General features: G+C 39.3%; 1 protein-coding gene across 1 annotated transcript in view; it reads left to right on the top strand.

Annotated features, from left to right (window-relative positions):
• Positions 1 to 348: 348 nt before the first annotated feature.
• ABHD17C (abhydrolase domain containing 17C, depalmitoylase) overlaps positions 349 to 18,220 on the top strand; it is a 30,346-nt gene continuing 12,474 nt past the window's right edge. The window contains exon 1 of the mRNA XM_030014958.2: positions 349 to 1,367. Within this exon, the coding sequence (XP_029870818.1) occupies positions 835 to 1,367 (533 nt within the window). The 5' untranslated portion in view covers positions 349 to 834. The remainder of the gene's footprint in view (positions 1,368 to 18,220) is intronic.

Genomic DNA, 18,220 nt, shown 5'->3' with positions numbered 1-18,220 from the left:
GCGGTGCGGCTGCGAGGAGGGGAGAGCGCCGGGACATGGCCGCTGCCTGCTCCTGCCTGCGCGCCGCAGCCGGCATGGCCCTGCCCGCGGCGACGCGCGGCTGAGCCTCGACCTTGCCTTCCCCTTCCCCTGCCCGGCGGATCATCCTCCTCCTCCTCCTCCTCCTCCTCCCGCCGCCGCCGCTCGGACGCTGCCTGGGCCGGGCCGGGGGCGGTAGCGCTGAGGGGGGGGCCCTTGCTGCCTTGCGGGGACCGCGGGACTGGGCGTCCCCGGGGGCTGGGGCCGGCAGCGGGGGCCGGTAGCGGGGCGGAGCCGGGCGGGCGCCGGGGGGCCGCGGGTGGCGCTGCGAGGCGGGGGAAGGGCCCTTGGCTGGTGTGGCTGCATGTTCCCTGCTGGGGGGCCGGCTCCGGCGCGGGGGGGGTCCGCTCTTAGCTCTGGAGCGCCGCACTGAGCCGTAGGATCTGGGAATTCATTTTATAAATGCATACATGTACGTGTGATTTACGTTCTTTGAGGGGATCTAGCGTGGCGTTTTCCAGAGTTGCATTTACTGTAGCGCTAGTTGTGGGATTTTTAAGGGCTGGTTGTACTTCCTTTATGTTTTGTGGGGTTAGTTGTTGGTTTTGTTTTGTTTTTTTTAAGCACGTTTTCAGGCTTTGAAGAGCTGCACTGTTTTTGCTGAACTGTAGTTCCTCCAAGGTTGTCATTGTTTGCGTTTTGGGAGGGTGGCCGGTAGCTTTGCAGGAAGGTGCGCAGGTTGCGTCGGAGGAGGGCTCTGGGTCGGTTCCGTTTGACTTCTTTCCAGTATAGGTTAGTTTTTCTCCAGTGTCTCTGATGCCAGAACAAGGCCCCAGAATGAACGGTTTCTCTCTGGGCGAGCTCTGCTGGCTGTTCTGCTGCCCGCCTTGCCCCAGCCGCATCGCTGCCAAGCTGGCCTTCCTGCCCCCGGAGCCCACCTACACCGTCCTGCAGCCTGAGCAGCAGCAGGAGGCTGGGGCAGCAGCTGGGGCAGGGACCCCGACGGGATCAGGCACCTGCAGTCTGCACTTGAGCGAGCGGGCCGACTGGCAGTATTCGCAGCGGGAACTGGATGCTGTGGAAGTGTTCTTCTCCCGCACGGCTCGGGATAACAGGCTGGGCTGCATGTTCGTACGTTGTGCCCCCACTGGCCGGTACACGCTGCTCTTCTCACATGGTAATGCTGTGGACCTGGGCCAGATGTGCAGCTTCTATATTGGCCTTGGCTCCCGCATCAACTGCAACGTCTTCTCTTATGACTACTCTGGCTACGGGGTGAGCACCGGCAAGCCCTCTGAGAAAAACCTGTACGCAGACATTGATGCAGCCTGGCAGGCCCTCAGGACAAGGTAAATGGATGTTGGGGACAAGGTATTTCTGTATCTCCGTTTAATCCTAATATGTCCAGTGTCTGCACAATTAACCTGCTGAGAGGTGGAGGGGAAAGGTTTGTAGATGGTTTCAGTTATTTCAATGGCCTCACCAGATGTTCCACCAACAGCTACAGTGCAATTTGCTGGATGGCTTCGTTTGTTAAAAGGATGAGCAAACCTTCATCCTTGGGCTTTTTATAGATTTAGGGGTTTATTCGGCTGTATTGTGTGTTAGCCATTGCTTCACCGTTGAAAATCTCCATCTTGAGCAGGAGATACTGCACTGGTTGCAGTTTGAGCTTGCAGGGTGCAAAAAACTTTTTGTTCGAGACTTGCCCACCGCTGTCTATGCTTAGAAGTAACCCAGGTGAGCCAGAGCTTTGGCTGAATTTGGCAGTAGCCTAGGCTAGTGTTTACCAAGAAACTACTGGTGTTCTGTGGTGCATCTGGGGTTTCACGCGAGCTTGTGCGACATAGAAGTCTTTCTCTTTTGGCAACCAAACAACTGTTACCAAAGTGGGTAGGGTAGCGGGATGGAAGGAAGAAGTGTTGACGGGGGGAAGTAGACCTGGGGATTCTGCCAGGAGGAGATGCCGAAGTAGGCATCCAAAGGGATGGAGCAGCAATGAGAAGGCTCTGGCAAGGTGGCATGGCCAGTAAGAACAGGGAGCCCTCAGCTTCTAGGAAATCCTGGGCAGAGCTGCTGCCTCTGGCTCCTTGCAATGACTGATTGTTGTTCTTGGGCCTCTGTTGCCTCTTCTGTCCACAGAAACCATGAGCTCCTTTCGCTGTTGTGTAAGTGGTTCTTAAAGTAGGACCTCACAGAACATATTCTGAAAGAGCGAGCTTTAAAAAGCTCAAATTGTTGCACTAGGGCAAGAGAAAAGAATGATGAACGTTTTCTGTTCTTGGCTCTGGGGTTGTACAGATGAACTTGGCTTATGTGAAATGAGTATTTAATGTCTATCTTAGGGATACGTGCCAGCTTCAAAAATAGTGACAGGAGTTGTTACTAATTTAGATAATTGGCTTTTCAAGGATCTGGGGATTGGTCAGTCATGGAATCCATACGGCTTTTGACATTGCTCTGCCCAAGTCAAGAGCATGGGGGAGAAAGGTGTAGGGGGAAGTTACCCTTTTGTAACATGTGTTCTGTCTGTTTGGTGAGCAAACCAGATTCTGGGTTCATTTTCCAGGATTCACTCTCAAAAAAAAAAAAAAATCTAAAAAATAGAAACTTTGCTTGAATATAAATAATATGGCTTTATGTAAAGAAATAATTTTTATATGCTGTATGCAGAATAAATTACTAAATGCCACTATTATGCATATGGATGATGTAAAAAAGGTTTAAGGGAGGAAAAGTGCTGTGTCTAAGCCAAGCCTAGTTAACGTTTGTCCCTCAGTTGCTGTGTTTTCTCTCTGTTTCACTTAATGTTTAGTTGATGATATTTTTTCATGAAAGCCTTCTAGAGCTCTGAAAAAGTGCTTTTACATCTGCCTGGAAGTGCTCCTGTCAAGACAGGCATTTAGTACATGTTTAAGATCTACGTAGATCCAGAAACAAAGGGTTCCTTCACTTAAGTCTTTTGAGAAGCCCGACCGAGTAGGCGATGCCAACATCTGTCCAGCTTGCTGCGAGAGGATTGGGGTGTTTCTATTAAAAGTGTGACTGGAGGAAGTTTATAGTTTTATATTGGTGTCCTTTCTGTAGTTCATACACGATCTAGGTTCTGCTTTCCTCCTTAAATTGAGGGGTTGAAATTTGCCAACTCTTTGCCATGTTTTTAAGTCCCACATCTTAGTGCTACCTTGAGAGTACTGTTAGAGTAGTTGTGTTTTATCGTTAGTTAGATTTTGGGGAGCCAAAGGAAATATTACAGTATTTTAGGTGCCCAGTAAAGAAATTGGTTACTGTAAAATGTAAGCTTAGAAAAAATATTAATCGATTCTGTCTATTAACAGATGACTGTCTTCAAGACAGGTATGAGCCAAAACAATAGTCTTTCTGCTGATGAATTTTCTAAGCAGTAGGGTGAACTTCATGAGACTGATCATTTCTTAGCCCTTTTTAGTAAGTCCAAGTGGCTTAGAATTAAGTGAAATATTCTGCTGTAAAAATACAAGTCTGCCTCTTGAGGTAAAATGTCATATTATACCATTTCTGCTGCAGCAGTTCATTGGTAGCTTCCAAGAGTTTGTGTATGCTTTCATTCTTAATGCAAATTCCTAACATTTGGCCTGTAGTCATATGGTAGTGAACTGTAATGCAAAGTTAAAAGTGAAGTCTTAAAATAGGAGAGGTTCACTATGCCATCGAAAGCATTTAGTCATCTGTGCTAAGATCTGTGGGAAGCTGTTGCTCTTCTGAATCCACCAGACGTTCCACCTGGCAGCAGAAAGGAATCATTGAAATGTTGGAAGTCTGAGATACTTTTTTTTTTTAAATTGCGCCTGTGAAGTACTGCAAATATTAATTTATCAGTGTATTTCAAAAGTTGCCCTGAGTAAGGTGGGAATTAACCCTACACTTGGACAAAACAGATTGCTGCCAAATTTTAGAAATGATGGTGAGCTGACTGTGGTTGCAAACATGGCTGCAAATTTTGACTGTGTTTTTTCAAGGTACTGAAATGAGGATCTTGCTATCACCAATACATTTAGGTATCAAACCTTGCATAACAAATGATTATAAAACAATCTTGTAAACAGTGGATGACAAGTAAAATCACCAAGGTTTTTTGTTTGGTTTCAATTATCAGCCTGTCTTTGGAGAATCAGTGTCAACTATTCTCCATTCTTTTAGTCATTGTAAAGAGTAACTTACTTTCCTTAATTCTAATTAAATGAGTATCTCTCCTCAGGAATAAAGTATACTCTTAATTGATAATTTTACTGATTATTAAGTTTGAATGCTAACTGTATTTCAGCCCAGGTAAAGAAGTTGACATATAATTGTAATCCTTTGAAATTGGTTTTTAAAGATGTTCCTTCAGAGGTCTAACTAATATTGGTTGCTCTAGTTCCAATATCAAGTATTAATCAGTAACTAATTTGGGCTTTTATATATGTTTATTTCCACATGATTAACAAATTTCCATCTGGTATCTAAACATTTCTCAAAAAGAATCTTCTGCTTTATTGCTTCAGATGACATTTTTTGTGAGTGTTTTATTTTAGGCAGGTTGGTCTGTTTCTGTTCTGTTTGTCCTAAAACCAGAACCAGATTGAAGAGAAGCTATATCGGACTCTGTCTTCTCTCATGGTCCATATGGTTTTAAGTTGCTGCTTTTTATTCAGATGTGATTAACTCTTATCCTAATATCTGCTTGACTTAGTACAACATCTGCACAGAATGACTTGATTGTCATCCTCCTCCCCCCTTTCCTGAATTCCACATGGGAAGGTTGAACTTTCTAACACTTTTACATTAAGACAATGTACAGTACTTAAAAACAGGATACACACTTAGGGTTTGGGTACAGTGCTTAAGCACAAAACCATGACTGCTTTGTTGATTGTATGCTATTTATATTAAAATCAATTTGTATGTTCTCTAAAAATTTGGAGATTTGTGAAATGTTTTAAAATCCCAGTCAAATGAAAGAAGGCAATGCTTCCCCACTCTCTCCGCTTCTGTAGTAGAGTATCAAAGAGAAACTATTAGTCCATCTTTTGGATATTGAAAGGAGGTGAAGAAAATGTAGTTAATAAATAGCTTAGAAGAGCTGTTATTGTTGCATTTAACAAAATACAGCTTGATGGTTTTTTTTCATGGTGCACAATATAAACTAGTGTGGTTTGTTTCTATTTAAGCTTTTGATAAATGATAGATGTTATTGTAATGTTTAAATCCTTCATTCTCAAAACATGTACATTTGAGTTTGTCTTTCAGTCCATAGGAGAGCATTGGTTCACTTCCATTTTTCATTATGCTTCTTGGTCAATATGGCATGATGAAAGGAGTTGAATTGTGAAGTGGTATAGTAAAATGCAGGGAAGGGCTTTTGATCAATGGATAGCAGATAGTTTAAATAGTTCTTTAAACTTTTTCCCCAAATTTAATGTTTAAAAAAAACAAACCACCTTTCATTATATGGGAATTTTATTATTTGTGGTGCTGATTATCAGTCTCCTCTTATTGCTGTTGCCTTTGCTGGAGTTAGTGGAAAAGTGTTACAGTTTTCATGTGAGTAAAATTAGGAAACACACCTAATTGGCTTAGACCAGAGTGATAACTAATCGTCTGAGGTTGTGTCAGTTTAGTTCGTCTCCATTCTGATTTGCTGAAATGCTTACAGCTTTCTAGGTGAATAATAGCTTCAGGTTTTTTTACCTTGATTTATCAAAATAGTTAATTTCTACTTTAATTTTCTTTGCAACAGCATCTTCTTTCACTAGTGCCGTGTTTCTGTGCATGATCTAACCTGGGTTCTTTAGATTGAATACTCAGAGGTTTTTATAGAAAGTTCCCAACTAAGTTCCTGACATGGCCAAAGGCAATGCTTGACAGTCATGATAGATGGTCTTGGAGTAACAGGGTTCCCCTTGTTCATGGTGTATCACCTGGTAGATTTTTCTGTCATTGACTTTGATAGGGTATTTCCCACTTCCAGTTTTTTAATAATGTCTGCAAAGGATTGTTTAAAGAGACCATTCTCTAAAACTTAATTTATTCTACCTGCCATGGTCAGTACTTCAAAAAAACCTGCATACATCTTTGCTCAAAAATAGAAACACACAGAATAGTCTCCTGTTGTTGTCTATGCAATGAGCAGAGATTAATTCAGATGATGAGTGTCCCAGGGACAAATACCAACAACTGTTTAAAACAGGTGCTCTGATGTTCAAAGTTATTCAAAATGTTTACTGAGCTTTGGTGTTGTATTACATAGTTTAGTCACTGAAGTAAAAGTAGTTTTGTTGAATATTTCCCTGTCAGGACTGCAAGATCAAAGCTTGCTTTAAAAAAAAAAAAAAAAAAAAAAAAAAAAAAAAAGAGAGAGAGATTTTTCACTGTTAAGAGTGTTTTGCTACTAGTGTTATTTCGGAAGAAAAATAAGCTGCCAAAGAGCCTTTGGCTAACAATACTTGTTATCCTGAGCGTAAGTAGTCCCGAAATTCAGCTGCCTGAACTGGAGATGTTGGTTTACCCTGCTGTACAAAGGTTGTAGGACCTGGTTCTCAACGTCGTCAGGGCGTTAAGCATAAAGGTTTCTAGAGGAACATTTTGTTAAATCCTACATGCTGAAGTAACTAAAGGTTTCTGTCCGCTTTTTAGTGCTAAATTGTGTGAAGTGTACGAGAGAGAGAAAGGCAAGCTTTTTCCCTTTCTCACTCTGGATAGAGAAGTGTGTCACCTTTTGAGACTGAACTGAAGGTTGGTACACAGTGGCTGTTTGACCTGTGCATCTTGCTGGTAGCGCTTAGATTTGTTCAGTTTGTTCTTAACAGTGGAGTATGAGCTGAACTGTGTAAACCTCAGTGGGTTTGCTCTGAAGCCAGGGTCGATCTCCAGTCTATCGCAACCTCAGAAACAAAAAATCCCTCAAAATTCAACCTTTATCGTTTGTTACTCTGCTATTTTGGAGTGTTTCTAAGTGCTGGGCTACGTTTACACTAGCTCATTACTTGTGAACATAAGTAAAAAGAACAAAGAGGAAAAAAAGAAAAACAATTAACAGTGCTATCCAGGACTCTAGATACCTGCGGGTGTAGGTGGAGAACATTTCAAGCTATGAATGTGTGTTATCTGCCAGCAACTGGTTTTGTGCAGAAAACTGACTCTTCTTGAGCAAATGGATATTTGTAATTCCATATTGAATGAAGAAAACAGGTTCTTTTAGGTTTTCTGGTTTTTTTGGTCCTGTGATGCTTCCTGACGTGGAGATAGATTAAGTACAAAGGCAGTGCCAAGCAATTAGCTGTTTGGAGCCTAACTTCTGTAGCATATGTCTGAATTGCATATTTCATTTAAATACTACATTTGCCTGGTGGAGAGGGCGATGTGATTATATAAACTTTTAAACCCTGCCCCAAAAACACTTTTAAGCAAAATATAGAGAAATTAGTTCCTCAGTTGCATTCTCTGTTGGCTTTAAAGCCAACGGTCTCAAAATTATGCAGCACTAATAAATTAAATGAACAAATAACATAGCTGGTTTGTTTTTTTTTTCCTAAAGCCAGTAATAAATTTAATGAATAACTAACACTCCCTTCTGCCCTCCCTTACAAATATAAATCGGTTATAAGGCTGCATTGGAAGCAGTTGAAATGAATCATAAAATAAGCTGCGAATGTGTTGTACCTAACATGCTTGTGCACATACAGTCTTGCTTTTGCCAATTAGCCCCTAAAAAGGGCAAAAATCTTTCTCTGTTGATTAGGAGGGAGTTTCAGTTGCCACTGCACTTGAAAGAAATTGAAGGCACTTACCTGTGTGCAAGATGAGGGCTTCCTTGTGTTTTCTTGAATCTAGGAAAGGCATGTCTTTACAATTTTTGAATGCTGGTGGCTCTTAAGCGTCACTTCATGTTAATTTGAGTATACATTGACTGTTTATGTTGATCTGAAATGAAATAATTAAGGATTGGTTTTTGTCTAACTCTAAAAAACTTGGGTTTGTATGGGCTAAAAAACAATAGGTGGACAAACCTCTTGTATCTGTAAGAGTTGGTGGATAGTTGAGACTGCTAGAGACTAGTACTTGTGAATTGAATAAGCAGTTTCAGTGACCCATTCGCTACTATTTCATCTTGACTGTCCTGCTTTCCAGTTTTTAGATGAATGACTTACACTGGTCTTGCACGCTCAGCCTGACATCTGATGATGAAACTGAATTTCATTCCTGCTCTGAAACTGTTTTATTGGGATGGGTTTTTTAATGTGTCAGGTTTTGTGAGCAATGTGTGTGATTGTAAACCCAGGCAACTCTGTATGAACACACAGGAATAAAGGTGCTTTTAATAGAAGGCTAAGAATGTAGAATGGAATCAATAGTGCATAGTGTCAGCTTAAGGACTGAAGAACATCTTTGCATTCTTTATTCCAAAATCTAATTTGAGAAAAATGGATTATTGTGGCATGTTTGCACATCAAGCTACACTGCCCGCAAACAGTCGCAGAAAGGTGCAAATGCAGGCCAGCTGTATAATGTCAGTGTTATACTGTCATTATCTGTATCCATATCTTTATATTTTTTAACCATTATGTTAGCTTTACAGAACAAAGCATCTCCTATTGGTGTTGAACATTGTGGTTGGATTTGCTGACCATGAAACCAAATAATACAAAGGCACAAAATTGTGCTAAACAGTAGGATCTGGCTCAATGCCCACCCACCTTCACACCCTTGGTTTCCTGTCTCCTGATGAGCGCATACATGTCTTTGGGAAAATCCCTACGATCATGACATAAATCTGCAACATCTCAACTTTCAAAAGGGGAATTCCATGTGGGTTCACAAATGAAGAATGATGTTGATGTGGAAGATGAGGTTTTAAGTTAGTACACTTGCCTCAAAGTCCAGAGGGAAAAATTTAAATTAGAGGTAATCTCCAAGTATTGCCTCTGGGTTTTTTGTATTACAAATTTGTTAGAAAAAATTCATGTATGCTTTCCTGACAATAATATTATTTATTGGTACAATCTTTTGAAATTCTTTCTAGGTACACCTTTCAAGATGAAAATGCTTTTTTTAACTGTTAATTTGAAATTAATTGTTGGTTTAGACAGTTTTGGGTATGCTTTGAGGAAGATCTGTGTTACCGTGCCTGATCAAAAAATCCTGCTTACATATAGAAATATTACTTTAAGAACTTTGACTCTTGTGAGCCTTGTTTATCAGCCAAGGCATGCTGCTGAAACAAGCTGCATACATCAGTGTCTGGCAAATAACCCTTCTTAAGGCATGTAGTGTCAGCTAGTAGTGCAAAGTTTGTTTTTTTTTTTTTTTTTTTTTTTTACAGGATGATGCCAAATTTCTTAACTGGCCTAACATACTAGGATCTTAAATTTAACTTTGTGACATGGCATGGCCGTTTCTTTTTGTGTGGAGCAAACAAACAACTATGGATAATGGGATCCAACAAGTCTGAAAATTCTGAGAGCAACTTCAACATGTTTCTCAGGAAAGCACCCTTTAAATAGTATGGCTTGAAATGCTTCCCTTTTAATAAGGTTGTGTAGAAAGGGTTTTGCTCAGATTGTAGGATCTTTTTGGATGTTCCTCCTCTCTGCTGACTTTTAGTTGGCTTTGCTTTGGATGTTCTCATAGAACTTGAAAAATGGTGTTCAATACCAGCAAAGAGGCAAAACCAGCTGTATATTTTTTCCAGTGTACAGCTAAACTGAGGTAAAGTTCAGGTTATTTTATCATTATTCCATTAATCTTAATGGCTATTTATTATAAATTAAACAAGCACTTTGTCTTAACTATTACACTATATAATAAATTGCAAGCCTTAATAATATGCAAAATAAGAGAAGCCAACAGTAATACAAGGGTAGACTTCTGTTAAGCATTTTGCAACCAAAATGCTGTATGGAACCATCTACACTTTAAAGGAAATTTTGAGTAGTTAACTTGCCTCCTTAAGCCTCCTAAACTGGTTTGTTTGTACAGATCTTAATCTTTCTCCCATCTCTGTATAGTCTTCCCTAACATCCAATGAATTTATTTAAGTAGGATGTTGGCTGTACGACAGCCTGGGCAAAGTAGCATCTTTCAAGAAGATGGTCTTGGTTTTGAACCATGTTCTCCAGGGCAAATTTACGAAAGTCTTCTCCAGCATGCTATTTGTTCTTTATAGCTTCATTTCTCACAAAAGTGTGTGTATGTTTCAGTGTGTTGTTTTGGTTTTTTTAAAATGAAGTAGGTAATTTGGTATAATATTTATTTTGGAGGTGTTCCCTGGACAATTCTTACCCTGAGCCAGTCTTTTCTTTCCCCTAAGACTGGAATGTACCTCAACTTGCATATTAAGTTGTATTACACATTTTCTTCATAATATTTTTTGTTGCTCCCTACTGTAAAAAGCTTGTCTATTTTTTAATGTGTCTTAATAATACTAGAGAAAAAGTTAGTGTTTCAGTCTGGGTATGACATCTTATCAAGTTTAACCAACTGTAAAAGTACCAGAGTTGTAGGAAGAGGTGGGGTAGTGTTTCAGCTACAGTTTTGCTATTTTTATGCATACTAGTTTATGAACATGTAACCTTTGCCTCAGACTGGGTAATAATTACACTGTGAGTTAGCATACGTTGCAGGCATCTCTTTCTGATGCAAGAAGCACCTTTTCAGGAGTCAGTACAGTAGTTTAAGGTATTAAGTGGTGTTTTCACCATAAGCCTGACCAGCATGCCTAAAAGGTTTTGACTTTTGCTGAACCTCTGCCAGCTTCCAAACTTCTGTTTCTCTGATACAGAAACCCTCTGCCCTCTCCCCCTGAGCTCTTGCTAATCATTCATGTAATGTGATGTTCACCTTTAAAGCCCCCTGTGCATAAAACCAGTACAATTAGTTCTTTATCCTGTTTTTGAAATTTATACTAAAAATCAATCTGATAATGCAGAAGCTACTGTCTGTGAAGGAATACAGGCACAATTATAGTTGTCTTTAATTATTCTAATTCGTATTTGCATTAATGAAGAATGAAGATGATAGAATGTACTTGAATATAACTTGGATCTGAATTCTTGATGTGAAAGAGAAGATTGTCATAAATCCTTAATGTTCATACAGTTTTGTAGAGGGTGAGATGGTCGTAAAGTCTCCTTGGTTTATTGAGTTCTTTTCTATCCTGAGACTAAGCAGGCTGGTGCCAAATATACCACCCTTCCAAATTGGATGCCATTCTGTCAAAGCTCATCTAAGATCTGTAGACCATTTTGCGCAGAGCGTTGAACAGGCACTATTGATATAAATAAGATCTGGCACCTTCCAGTTATTTCAGGAAATTACCCTTTCCATCCAAAAATCCACTTTAATAATGTTCATAAGGAGAAACATTAAACCTAAGGACCTTGGATGTTTCTTACCTGGATGTAGTTCTAAACTTGTTGCATTTCAGCAGCAGGAGAAGCTGAACCAAAGATTATTAGTCTCTTTGGTTGGACATTCACAGGAATTTTCTATTTTTCTTTTTTTATTATGAAGTGAGTGTTAACTTGGAATAAAGGAAGCAATGTTAGCTTAAATTTAGCTGATTTTATCACGGGGATTTTGAGGGGGAGCAGAGGAACTTGATGTAGCAGGCATTGTTTGTCATTTGTTACTCTGTTTTTCTTCCTTCTGCTGTTCCTAGTGCTTCTGGGCAGTAGTCTAATGTGAGTGATGTTCCTTCATGCTCCTCACTGTAGCACTGATCAGACTTACTCTTTAAATATTTTTTTAAAATTCTCATTAAATATTTCTATTTTGCTTCTGTCTTGGAAGCTTTGTGGTACTAGGAGAAAGGGAAACATTACTCATTTATAAAATGTAACTGTATGCAGAACTAAATATGAAAAACGTGTGTTGGGGGAGAAAACAGCAGTAGCTTATAACTAAAAGTGCATGTGTCGTGAAATGGTGAACTGCAGAAAACCTGCCTAGCCAGAACGTTACTACCCAAATTGGCATTTGGCCATAATGTAGACATTAATACACCTACTTTTCAAAGCACTGCACTGTTATCTGTTATTTCAAAAATAGAAACTCCAACAGTACAAGACTTCTTTATGCTATGCTGGTTTATTGGTAGGCAGTTAAGTGCCGGTGTGGCATGTACTGGAATTGCTAACGTTTTTTCCTGCATAACCAGTTGTTCTCTGGTAATACTGCAATCAAGTAGGGTGCCTGCTTGCTTTACAAGGACTGCATCACAGATAGAGGCAAATTGGACATTGAATAACATCAGGAAGCTGCTTCTCTTTTTTATTATTTTTTTAATTTTCTAAGATGTGGCTGCGGGTCAGATTCTACCTTTAGCATCAGCTGAAATAATGCACTTAAGTGATCGCATTAACAGTTGTCCTTGATCCACTGCTAGGTACTCACGCTTCTTGCAGAGTAGCTAACTGTTAATTGGTAAGCATCCTTTTTTGAGGTGAAAAAGTTGACTAGCAAGAAATCTTTCACCAAAAAGACTACAAAAGCAATTGGCCCCTTTAACTAGGCATGTTGACAGAAAACAAAGTATGCAAGCATGCTGTTTGACCATTGTTAAAACCTCTTGATTTGCACAGTCTGAGCAAAATGTCTTTTACTCTATAAAAGCTCAGATGATCCCAGATAAGATAGCTGGATAAGCTGAGAAAGTATATATGACCTGGTTTCAGGACTGAATTTTCTGATGTGAGTTTAGGAAAGTTATGAAAAAGTTAGTACTTTTCTAAATGTACAGAAGTACTGTTCCCATTTCTTAGATTAGCGTTTGTTACTTTAAAATAGGCAAAACTTACTGGTAGTTAATATTTTTGCATATAATTAAATGCAGATATCTGTTTCTCTAATAAATTACTTTTTTTGTGCTATCTTTTCAAGTTCCTGGAGAGCACAAGGCAGGTTTCATGAGCACTTCAACTGAACAGAAGCGCGCAGGAGAAACTTTGACTCTGTGCTAAGTTTTGTTATTCACAGTTCTAAGTAGTATTTACTGGGAGGAGGGATTTAGCCCCTGGTTTTGTGATGGTAAAGGCTTTGGCTAGGAAATTTGATTTTTAAGCTCTGAACTAGTTATCTCTGGTCTGCTGTTTTAGAACATCTGGTGCTGTTAATCCTGGTGATTGCTATATATTTTTTTAATCAGCTTTATATTGACTGTTACTAGGGCCTGGACATTCATTGTGCTAAAAGTTCATTAAAGGAACATGTGCCAGAGGAAAACGAAGTGTGAAACAGTGCAGGTTTAAATATTGGCTTGATAAAGTATAGATTTTGTGAAGCAACAGATCTTTAATTCTGGTAGAGTCAAGTCAGCCCATCTTTGAGTGACAGGAATGGAAGAACTTGAGGATGCTTAGGAAGAAAGGAATTGATGAGTCTGATTTAAAAGTCAGAGTGCCAATATAAAAATGGCACAAAGAAAGAACACAGATTTTCTTGTTTCTGAAAAGATGTTGGAAGAATCTTTTCTAGTAATAGATTGCTTTCATGAAATGACTGTCTTCTTCCATTTGGCAGTTATCACTCTTGATATTTGTTAGAATATTTAACAAATCTAGCTGAAAATGGATAATTGAGTGTCTCCTGCCTTCTCTCATCAGGAGAGTAGTGCTTATCTGTGAGGCTGTGAATTTGCCACTTCTTTGAAAGCAGATGCTTAAGCGCATACGGATTCACACTAATAAAGCTCAGTGTTTGGAGCAATTACAAAATTTGTATGCGTTTTCCCCACTTATTTGGGGTGGGGGAAAAATAGAGGTTACAGTCACTTACCCAAGTAGGATTTCTTTCTATTTATGATTCAAAAGACGTGTCAGTGCAGCAGAAGAGCCTATTGTTTTGATTTTTAAATCAAAAGAAAATACTGCCTGTCTTTAAATCTGTGGAAATGGTTAGAGTAACTGAAAGAAACATGAAGTATTTCCAGAGGATTAAAGAGGACTATCCAAGCAGGATGTGTGGTCTCCTGGATAACACAGGTCATGACAGTTCTTCACTTGGGTTCTGCATAGAGCCCTTCAGTGTTTCAGATATTGCATATCTTTGAGAGAAGCCCAGTCTTATTTAATAACTGTTTGTTGTTCTACAGTGCTTGAGCATATTAATATAAGTATATAAGGGAAAGAGAAATCCTACTGCCAGCTGAGTCATCTTCATATAATGCTGGCTGATAAAATATTCATATATGGGAGACAGATGCATTCATCTGCAGTCAGTTCTTTTTAGGAATATTAGACCAGTTCATTGGTACTAATCACTTTGTATCAGGACCTCTCTGCCGTTCTTGTCCTCCATCCTGCCTTTCTACCCTCTCATCCCCTTTCTGTCAGAGACTCTCAAATCACTGCCAGAGCTATACTAATGCTGCTGGATGGGAAGAAATGATGCATCCAGTTTGTGTGCTTGCATACTTGCAAGGCCTTATCCATTCCAGCTCCCATGTAATCCTCTTGGACTCTGGCTCTGGTGCTCTGTGGGAGAGACTGCATTCAGATTTCCAGGGATCTTTGAAGAACAGTGTGAAAATGGCTTTAACTTTGTCTGCTGTTAACAGGATTTTGGATACAAGCACCTACTGTTTGTTGAGACAGTTCAACTTTTTCTTGTTTTCCTCCATTAGCATTATGGGGATAATACTTGCATCTTTTTTTATCAGCTTGTTTTCTGGATATAGTTATGATTGTCTATAAGTGACATAAGGAAAATGCTATATCAATGCCACATATTTCATGTTTAATGGCTTGTAAGCTATATCAAAGAATCATAGCAAAACTAGTCATTTAATGCTGTTAATCTTTGAAAACGTGAGGTTCTTTGTAAAACCTGTAGATGAAATAGCTTTCACTTAAAGACTGAGAAGTAAATAAAATTACAGTAGGTGGAAGAGAATGCAAAAGGAAGGCAAGAATGGAAAAAAACCCAACAAAACCAAACAAACTACCCCACCCCCCAAAAAAAAAGAAGAAAAAGAAAAAGTTAAGTAGTTAGTTGAATTAAATCAGTGGTGGGACTACTTACCTGAATAGTTCCAGCCAAGCCCTATAGGTATCAACATTTTTGAGTGGTCTGCTTTGAGTTTTTTTCATCTAGCCTTCCTAATATTAGTCTCCAAAGGATTAATTCCAGCTTAGCAAACCATTTAATTCTTTTAGAGTGTCTAGACAGTTGCCTTCAGCAGAATTTGTATATACTTTTGTTCTAAGATACTTAGGTTGGGAATACCTGTTTTTATTAAGTTATAGTGTGTATAGCTAATCAGCTGTGCAAACCTAGAAGTGTGAAACTTTAGGTGAGCTTTGCAGTTTGATTACAGTTTAGAGTTAGTCTTGTTTCATTATCTGTTTATACTGTGATAACTGTTTTCAGAAACTACACCCTGATATATTTAAAGAAAACTTAACTGGTGCCATTTCTTTTTATCTTGACTGGTTTGTGTGCTTCAGCAATTATTCCTTGCTTCGAGCAGCTGAGCTGTACCTGACAAAAGGGTAGAAACCTCAGAGGTAGGTAGAGCAGGTAGCAGCTCAGGTCAAAAGCCGCTGCGCTCCTTCTCAGGTAAGTAATCCCAATTTAGAGGCTTAAGTCGTGCATAGGTGCAGCTCATGGCAATTAGTGCTGCGGCAGGGTGGCCTTAAACTATTGCGTGGTGCTATAGGTATGCAGAGGTAAGGGAAATATTTCAGAAAGTTAGTGTTTGGTGTGAAGAGAAGTCAGGGTAAGAGCAGTGCTCAAGATTGAGGTGTCAGAGGTGCTCCAATAAACAGATGGGAGTACTAAAAGAATAATACAGTGCTCCTGAAAAAAAATATGCTTTGAGAGCTGTTGGAGAGCAGCAAGATTGCTTCCTCCAGGCTTGTAAACCCTCACCCTCCCAGTGCTGAGCCAAGGGTGGTGAGGAGGGTTATGTGATAGGCTTGGGAGGTGAGCCAGAATGCATTGGCTCACTGTGAATTTTCAGCCTTGGGAATAAGGCAAGACTCTTCAGTTTGGAAGTAACTGAAATCTAAGAAACAGCTATGAAAGCACAAAACTTGTGGGAATGCATAACCAGTGTTAATATTTGCACTTGGGTTTTTTTAACGTTTCCTAGGGAATCAGTTCCTGTGTTAGTTGACACATACTTGTTTTAACTGAAGTCTTTATATTAAAAGGTACTGTGTTTAGGTACATGGATATCATCAAATCTTTCTTGTTCTTCGTAACAACTCTTATAGGAGTACAATTTTAGGGAGTAGTTCACCTCATTTTTTTCAGCTTTTGAGTGTAGGATATCCAAAGTGAAAGTGCAGGCTTTTTGCAACAGTAAAAGGATTGTCAAAGTTTTAATGTTACGGTGTTAAATGTTGTGAGGAGCACGCTCATGTCTTAGCTCTGCTGTATTATAAAACATAGAGTATGATGTGTGCAACTGAAATAAAAGTACCACAGCAGGATAGAGATGAGATAGAAGCTGGGGGTGAAGATAATGAATTCTTTACTCCAGAAGATACTATAGACTGAGCTGCTCTGTGAAAGTAACGGAGTTTTCTCTGCTGTCTCAGGTTATTTAAATGTTCCTCAGAGACTGAATATATAGATTTTATATACCAGTTACAGTAAAGAGTATATAATAGAACGTAGCTGACTGAGTTTTTGTGAATTATTGATGCTGTGGTCATGAAGATAGTTCTTAGTGCCTAGTAAAGGTTTCCTGTCTTTGATAAATAAAGCTTAAGACCTCTGTATTCCACATTTATTTGCTACAGAGCATCTTAATTAAATGCAAAATACTTTGTTAAAGTTAAGTCCAGCACTCTATTTTTAAAATAACTGGAGCGAGAGATTCATTTTAGTATGCCATCTATCTGTTGTGTCTTCGGACTAAATGGTGTAAATCAAGATTGCTCTAAGAAAACACTTAAGGAGAAGCGGGAAACTATGAAGAGTAGAGACCATGCGTGTATCTTCAAAACCATAAACTTGTGAAGCAGTGCTAGCTTCAGAACTCTAGTTGATTTCTAAGGTTGCTAAAGCAAAGAAAGTTGAGGGAGTGGGAATTACATTTTAGTATATCCATGTGTTTAACTCCTATTTCCACTGTTGCTAGCTTCTTGTATTTCAATATACGGTAGTTTTGGGTTGCATTTGCTCCTGTAATTAGGGAACTGAACTCCCAACATTTAGAGGGGTTTATTTAGGATTTCATTTAGGAAAGTGCTCCCTTCCTGTCGTTGCATGAGTGCACATTGAGTATTGGAGTGTTATTTACCTTTTGTCATAAAGTAGTGGAATGATAAAGGTAGGAGTTCAAATGGAAGGCTCAGCCGCATCATTGCACATTTTTGTTGGATGCCCTACAAGAGTCTGGTTTTGCTTGTCAGTGGCCTTCTTGCTAACTGTCACTTGATATGAAAGAATTAATGATTGTAGAGGCAAAGTTATTCTGTTCTCTTATATCAGCGTGCACATGGCACAAGTTCCTGCTTAAATTTCAATGCACATTTATTGAAAACTCTTTCCTCATTCCCTGCTATCTAGGGAAAAAAAAGCAGCAAACCCTCAGTCAGTCAGAAGCAACTGTTCCAAATCTGTTTGTTGTTTATACATAAAACTGCTAGTTCATGTGGTAGACAAATGAGCAACCTAACATAAACCAAACACCAAAATTTAGTGTTCTGGGTTATTGTGGTGGTGAAGAGTCATGTTATAAATACAGTTGAGTTCTCAGTACAAGAGAAGACAAAAGAGGTTTTACTTTGTAGCTCCTTAAAAAAATAAAAAATAGAACTGCAAGCACAGATTGCATATTTTCTTCCCGTTCTGTCTTTTGTATCACAACATTTTGCTACTGTTCAGCTAGCTTGGAAGAGATTTCTTCCAGAACACAAGTTTGCAGAAGTCTTCTTTCCTGGCTGATGATGCGTACTTTTTTTTTTTTTTTTTTTTTTTAATGCTTATATGTTTCACTTCTCTTTTGACTCTTATTTCTGAAAAATACTTGAAAAATTAGAATGGATAGATGCAGTCTGATTGCAGTTGTCAAACAATCTCTGCTGTGAGATCATTAACTATAAATGGTTGTGAGGATAGAGCCTGATTTATGAGTAACAGAAGACAGACCGCAGACTGGACCTGCTACCTGCTGGGTTGCTTAGCTGTGGCATGGCTGGACTGGCAGTAAGGTAGTGATAAGTTGGCTTAAAAA

This window comes from Aquila chrysaetos, chromosome 5 (assembly GCF_900496995.4).
Source record: "Aquila chrysaetos chrysaetos chromosome 5, bAquChr1.4, whole genome shotgun sequence".
NCBI lineage: Eukaryota > Metazoa > Chordata > Aves > Accipitriformes > Accipitridae > Aquila > Aquila chrysaetos.
This window is presented reverse-complemented; position numbering and strand designations above follow the sequence as displayed.